General features: G+C 46.9%; 2 protein-coding genes across 2 annotated transcripts in view; one reads left to right on the forward strand and one right to left on the reverse strand.

Annotated features, from left to right (window-relative positions):
- Positions 1-1,009, forward strand: part of slc23a3 (solute carrier family 23 member 3) — a 2,858-nt gene extending 1,849 nt beyond the window's left edge. Inside the window, exon 5 of the mRNA XM_031578574.1 lies at positions 519-1,009. The gene's annotated coding sequence lies outside the window, so the exon portion shown is untranslated. The remainder of the gene's footprint in view (positions 1-518) is intronic.
- A 3,956-nt stretch (positions 1,010-4,965) lies between these two features.
- LOC105903006 (indian hedgehog B protein-like) overlaps positions 4,966-7,500 on the reverse strand; it is an 11,051-nt gene continuing 8,516 nt past the window's right edge. The window contains exon 3 of the mRNA XM_031581963.2: positions 4,966-5,845. Coding sequence (XP_031437823.1) covers positions 5,118-5,845 — 728 coding nt within the window. The 3' untranslated portion in view covers positions 4,966-5,117. The remainder of the gene's footprint in view (positions 5,846-7,500) is intronic.

Below are 7,500 nucleotides of genomic sequence, written 5' to 3' on the forward strand. Positions count from 1 at the left end.
ACACACACAACCACACCACACTGAACACAACACGGCATTACACACACACTACACACACCACACACACGCACTGAAACACACACGCATACACACACACACACACACACACCATTCCTAGATATCCACTCACCCTGGTAAACCTGAGCAACACACACCATCCCTAGCTCTGATCTATTAGTATTTGTCACAATCTCCTCTGTACCCCCAAGACTGTGTGATCTCAAATCCAAAAACAAGTTCCCATTGTCGGCCTGCCTTGAAGGTTTAGAATCAGAAGGTTTTGTTTTCCTCTGCTCTCTCAAATAACCATGGGATGCCACTCCTCCAACTCCTTTTATGGTATGGATGTTTTTAGCAATGCGCCCTGCCTTCAGGCCTCACACTGATAAGCTCTATTTGTATTTTTTTATATTTCTATTCTTTTATATATTTCTATTTCACTCTATTTCTATACTGACTTCAGTAAATCCTGTGCCTGCTTGTGTCCTCTGACTGTCCTCTGTCCGTTTGGCTCTCAGGTAGCCTATCAGAGAGAGGCCTCGCCAGGGTTGAGGGAGAGGGGGGAACCCCTGTGCTAGCGCTCGCTGACGGGAGACACGACCGCAGGGACAGAGACTCCCTGTACGAGCCTCCCTATCTGGTCAGGAGACTCCTGGCACTGCCGTACCTGAGGCGTGTCCCTTTCTGTGCCTGCAGGACCCCGGAGAGACAGGAAGTTGTCACTCCTACACAGGAAATGACTATTTTACTGACTGTGTGAAGATGTGGTGGTAGGCTGTTATAGGGCTCAAGGGTAACAGCTATTCAGTACCTTACACACATTGGAGGGGGGGCGGGGTGGGGAGGTGTTCTTGGGCAGAAGATATCCACATCCTCCTCATGTTACTGATGGACACGTGTGGCACTTTATTTTAGGTCCAACTTTGTTTTAATGGGCAATCAGAAACAATGAGCAAACAGCATTTACTGATGTTCTGTTACCAGTGCAAAGTATAAAATTGTTATTGAATTGCGTCACCAAGTCATTTCCTTGGCACATCTGCGTGTGTGTGTGCGTGTGTGTGTGTGTGTGTGTGTGTGTGTGTGTGTGTGTGTGTGTGTGTCCAATGGCACATCTGCAGGGGGCCTGAGGCCTGAAAGTTCCCCAAGGGCCCAATGCTTGACTGTGGGTTGGGGAGATACCTATGCCTGCCATCACAGTAGGTGCAAGTGGAGGTGAATAAAGCCAACCACAGTGACAAATTCATGTAAACGTGTGGTGAAATGATACGCCCTATCAATAATTTCAATGATCTATTTCTTCAGAACGCATTAAGACAGCTTTTAATGCAATCTCTTAATCTTATAAATGTGCCCTGGCTTGAACATCCAGATATTGTCAGCTGACAATGACGAGAATCCTCATCACAATGGGGCACAATAGGCCTGACTTTTACACATCAACATCCACACACACACACACACACACACACACACACACACACACACACACACACACACACACACACATCAACATCCGCAGGAATCTACAACAATTTAAACCAGTCAGGGGAGATGGGGATGATTATGCTTCACAGAGTGTGTGTCATGTGACAGCAGAGTCTATGGCTGTGTGGTTGAACAGGATGTTCTCCGCTGCACTGTGTAAGTGTGTGTGTGTGTGCGTGTGTGTGTGTGTGTGCGTGTGTGTGCTTGAGCGTGGTCACTGGTGAACAAGTTCTCCAATGAACTTTGTGCTGGATGAGAGGAGGAGCTTCATCGGTACCATCAACATGGTCTCTCACCAGTCACCTCTCCACTGCCTGTTGTGTGTTTATGTTGTCCTGGAGGGGGCAGCATAGCGAGACCGAAGCGTGTGATGCCCAGAGCAGTGCAGTGAGAGAGGTACACATGAGGAACTGTCCGTGGTGCTGATGCTCCTAGACCACCCCTCTCATCCCTCTTACCCCTCCAGCTCACCAGTGGACTGTGTGTGCGGTTATAGAATTCCACAGAATTAGAGTGTAGACAGTCATAGAATTCCACAGAATTAGAACAGCTGTGAAACATCCACTCACTCACTCACTCACTCCATTCCAAGAACTTAGCAACATAGTAACGTAGAATCATAGAATTCTTATTCTAGTGTACTTGCTCAATCTTCCTCAGTCAAAGTTTCCCCTGGTTTTTCTTCGTTATGGTCTCATTTTTTAAAAGCTATGTACACAAATCTCTCTTCACTCTGTCTGTATACATATGAGACTGTATGCCTGTTTTAAAGAATGTGCTGGTTGAAGTGTGTGCATGCTGCTGAATGTGCTTGCTAATGTATGGGTGTGTGTGTATGTGTGTGTGCATGCCTCACTTTATACATATGTGTATGAGTGCCTGTCTTGATTTATACGTGTGTGTGTGTGTGTGTGTGTGTGTGTGTGTGTGTGTGTGTGTGTCTTTCTTGATTCATATGTGTATATCTGGTTGCCTCTCTTGCTTTCTATGGCTATGTGTGTTTGCTCGTCATCTTGTCCCTTTGATGTAAAAGTACAGGTTTGGTGCCCGCCTTGCTTTATGTGCATGTGAATCTGGGTGCCTCTCTTGCTTTCTGTGTGTGTGATTGCTTGACAGGTGTAGGGTGCCCCCTGCTGGCTCCCGGAGCTACAGCAGCAGGTGTGGCAGCAGCCTTTGAAGCAGACCTCTCTCTGGTCCCATTCACATGTAAACGCCCACACACACTTTTACACACACACACATAGACGCCCACACACACACACACACACTTTTATTCTACTTCCTTCAGGCCATCGCAAGTGGCCTGGGTGTCCTGCTGGCGTCACTGTTATCCATGGAGAATCAAAGGTGACTAATGAGAAAGCAGTTCTTATGTACTTATGTATGACTCTCCTCTGAGCCTTCGCTTACCTCATCCTCTCTGTGTTACGGGTGAGCGCACTCTGTAAACTGAGTGCAAGTCATTGGGTCTTTGAAATAATGGTCTTACTGGAAGAGGGTGTTTTAAAACAAACTATGACTATAATTAAAATGTTTTCACGTCATACAGTATATTCTGTGGAAGAACGAGACGGCTGTCTTTCCCAGCAGGACGGCTGAGTAAAGTGCACGGAGAGTCAGGGTGAGCTGTACAATCCCAGGATGTGTAAATAAACAGTTCTTCTGCAGACAGAGCTCTGTGGTTTGGAGAACTATAATAAAGCCTTGAAAATAATGTATTTTTGTGGGTGTATAAGAACGGGTGGGATGCACCATTAAAACTAAGTGTTAGTTATATTTATGCGAAAGGTTCTTACTGATCGTCACTTCAAATGGCTGGAAATGGGTGAGCAACCACCCGAATATTTGAAAATAAAATTTAATTTGAATGTGGTACAGTTTCACTATGTGGGAGGCATGAAACAAACACTTTACAACACTGAATTTGTATCATTTTTTTAATTTTGAAAAATAGATCTTTAAATACTTTTCTTTTTTAAAAACAATATATCATTTTGACATTTTTCTTTGGTAAAAAGTATATAATGCCACAGAGAGGGTGAAAGCAGGGTGTTACTGTAGATGGCAGGACTGTAGGAAACGCACGTAACTAGTGCCATCACTCGTCCCAATAGCAACACAACTACGTGTGACACACTGAACAGAACACGTAACCGGGGCGACAGGAAACCGTAACCGGGGCGACAGGAAATGTCAGAGGGCTTAGCACAGGTGTTGTGTTCTGCGCATCCAGAACTCGGAACACGTGCGCTTCATGACTGAACAGCCAGACACAACACAACCATTAAATATAAGATAACAACAAAAAAAAAACACTATGTACACTTTTTCAATTCGTTTTGACCCCCCCAATGACAGACAATGGAGGATGTGAGAAATGTATAAATGCATAAATATACTGTAGACCCTTAAGAACATCTCATTCACACAGCAAACCCACCCCAATCCTTCCTTGATAGCAGCAGTCAGTGGAATGGGTTCAGCCTCGACCTTTCTGCCGGATGCGCTTACGACATCCATGGCCCTTTCCAGTTCTTTTGTTTGCCCAGGGAAAGCTAACGAAATGCTAACAGCTAAAAGCTAAAGATTTCATTTGGTCCTCTGAATGCTAAATGACACATAGCGAGTCTAGCCGGTTTCTCTCCCAGTTTCTCCAAATAACTCCACTGGAAGAACCCAAGTTGTGATCTTCAGAAGTGTGGCGTTCGCCGCTGCATAAGACTATTTAGCATTAGGCTAAATAAGGTAGGCTAGTGTTACTTAGAGCCTTCAGAGTGATGCACTACGGATGAGTATTTCCTTTGTTTTTCTTAACATGTCTATGTCTAACATGTTTTTCTTTATGTCTATGTGTGTGTTCATGCATGTTAGTTTACAAAAAGCTGTGTGTGTGTGTGTGTGTGTGTGTGTGCGTATGTACATGTGTTTGTGTGTGTGTGTGTGTGTTTGTGTGTGTATAAGCACTTTCTTTCCAGTGTAGACAGTAGAATAGAGGCCTTGATCTGTAACTTTATGGGCTTCATAATGAGAGAGCCACCCACAGAACAGCTCTGAATCATATATGACTACATCTGGGCCACATCTGGGCCACATGTGGTCAGAGTCCGCTGCTCATTTGTGACCCCTCTAAAAAACCAGACTGCTGTTCGAAATTATCGATGGCCTTCCGGTGAACAGGACCCCCCCGGGACCCTCTCTCCTAATCGTAGTGGACTCTGGAACGGGTTCGGCCCAGTTCTGGCCCTCATCCAACCGACTCGTGCCAAATGTGGGTCAGATCTGTTTCCTCAGGTCAGGTATCTGGTTGGACCCAAGCGACAGTCTTCCCTAAGCGCTCATAGTCCAAAACACATGTGTGTGTGGCTGTCCTTTTCCACCATATGGACAACTTGTCTCTTTTCTCCCCACTCATTGTGTTTGTCACACAACTAATACATCTTTCTATCTTTTTGTCCCTTCATTTTCATTTCCTTTTCATTTTTGCTTTCTTTTTATCGTTTCATCTCCGTTTCCTGACTTCATCACTCTACGAATGTCCGTATTTTCACAATTTACACTCCTCTTTTCCGTTTACCTGAACTCGTCTCGGAGTCTCTTCATTCAGTCTCTCCGTTCCTCTCCTCTCCTCCTCAGATTGTTCCTATCTTCCACCAGGGGTGGAAGTGCGACGGGTCCAGCAGCACCGACCCGACCCAGTGCAGAAGCCGGGCGTACCAGTGTGTGCCCGTCCCAGGTCCGAACGCTGACCCTGCCAGGCTGTGTAGTGCCCGCAGCGGGCCCAGAGCCCAGTGCGCCAGCCACTGCTGGTCCACGGCGGCGTAGCAGGACGCCAGCACGTCGTCCACCACCAGCGTCCCGTGGCGAGTGAGGGGGGCGAACGCGCCCCTCCCCTCCCGCACCTCCACCCACGTCACCCGCGTCAGGTGTCCCCTGCGCACCCCCCCCTTCCGCGTTTGGGTCCCTTCTTCCCTCTCCTCCTCCTCCTCCTGCTCCTCGTCCCCCTGGCCGTAGGTGAGCACGCACTGGCCGGGGCGCACGTCGCTGGCGAAGGCCTCCTTGAGCGCGCTCCTCGAGCAGTCGGCCGCGTCCGTCGCGAAGAGCAGGTGGGCGGCCGTCAGGGTGAGGTTGGCGCCCCGCGCCGTGCCCAGCGTGTAGAACGTCTTATGAGCGTCGGGCTGCCGATCCAGGAAGGTCACGACCTCGCTGTAGAGCGGCTCGCCGCTGCCGTCGCTGCCGGACGAGGCCAGGATGCGCTCCCCGGGTCGAAGGTCGCACATCAGCTTCTTGGCCCCTCCCTCCAGCGTCACCAGGGAGTTGCCGGGGAAACAGCCACCTGTCTTTGCTGCCACAGAGTGTTCTGGAATGTGAGGAAAAAGGAGGAGAAAGAGAAAGAAAAGAGAGCGAGAGAGAGAGAGAGAGAGAGAGGTATAGAATATAATCATTACAATACAAACTTTGACAAAGGCCAATTTGCATTGCCTGGAAATCCTGTTTGAAAGAGTTACAAACGCAACTAAAAAGACCAAACCATCTACTATCCTGACTATGACTAGTACTACTGCAGTATCCTGACTATCACTAGTATCCTGACCAGGGGCGTATCTAGCCCTATTTTGGGGGGGCTGGAGTGAGCCTTGCGAGCGTGCAGACAGACGGTGATAACGTCTAGTAACAGACTTGGAGCGACTGTCCGACCCAAGCTGGTGAAAGCTGCCATAATCAGCTGCTGGATATAAAGGTATAGCACATGGAGTTTAAAATAGTAAAAGAAACTAAATGGTTAAATCAACACGAGTTAATTACAGATGTCGTGGCTCTCTTTTATCATGCTGGTTCATTCATTGATCCTGTGGGTATGCTACCCTACTCAGTAGCTCCGCCAGCTATAACTAGCTAGTGAACTCTAGCCCACAATGTTAACCTACTCACTTGAGCTGCAAATCCCTACCATGCTACAGTATAACTAGCACCTATCTCAGCAGATGTCTTCAATATGTTTATTGTTGTGCCATATTTAAAATCTGAATTTGTTAATTTCTCTTCCTAAAACCCACTAGAGGACACTATTTAAAAAGGATATTTTCAAAAATGTCTTATAGGGGAGCATGCCCCCAGACCCCCCTAGTTTTGCTGGGTCACAGGAAAAATAATAGCTTTTATCTAGGGGCTTAGCCCCCCCAAAAGTGGGAACCTAGATTCGCCCCCGATCCTGACTATGACTAGTACTACTGCAGTATCCTATCACTAGTACTACTGCAGTATCCTGACTATCACTAGTATGACTTTAATATTCCTGACTATGACTGGTTGTACCACCTTCTACAGTTGACCACCACTGCTTAAGTACATCCAGCCGTTAAATTTACCAAATCACTCTCTCTGTCACATACAGATTCCTTGCGAACACACTGAAATCTACACTGATTGTAAACATACACAAACACACATCAAATCCAAACGACCCACAGTGGCAGAAAAAGAACTAGGAACTGGTGTGTGTGTGTGTTTGTGTGTGTGTGTGTGTGAGAGCAAACACTTCAACTACCACTCTTCACATTAATTAGTTTTCTCTTTTTTTAGACTCAACTTTGTTCTCCATTCTCTAAAATCCCAATGCAGTAAAAGCTAATGAATAACCCAAATGATTCAATCTCTGTTCCCTGTGTGTGTGTGTGTGTGTGTGTGTGTGTGTGTGTGTGTGTGTGTGTGTGTGTGTTAGTGTGCGTGTTAGTGTGTGCGTGTGTGTGTGTGTGTTAGTGTGCGTGTGTTTGTGCGCATGTTAGTGTGTGTGTTAGTGTGTATGTGTGTGTGTGTGTTAGTGCGTGGGTGTGTGAGTGCGTGTGTGAGTGCGTGTGTGTGTTAGTGTGTGTGTGTGTGTGCGTGTTAGTGTGTGTGTGTGCGTGTTAGTGTGTGTGCGTTAGTGTGAGGCAAGCAAGCCTTAAACACTGAAGGAATGTCTCCTACTGCCCTTAAGTCTCAGGTAGACCAAAGGCAAATATTTAGCGAAGGCAG

This window comes from Clupea harengus, chromosome 2 (assembly GCF_900700415.2).
Source record: "Clupea harengus chromosome 2, Ch_v2.0.2, whole genome shotgun sequence".
In the NCBI taxonomy this organism is placed as follows: Eukaryota; Metazoa; Chordata; class Actinopteri; order Clupeiformes; family Clupeidae; genus Clupea; species Clupea harengus.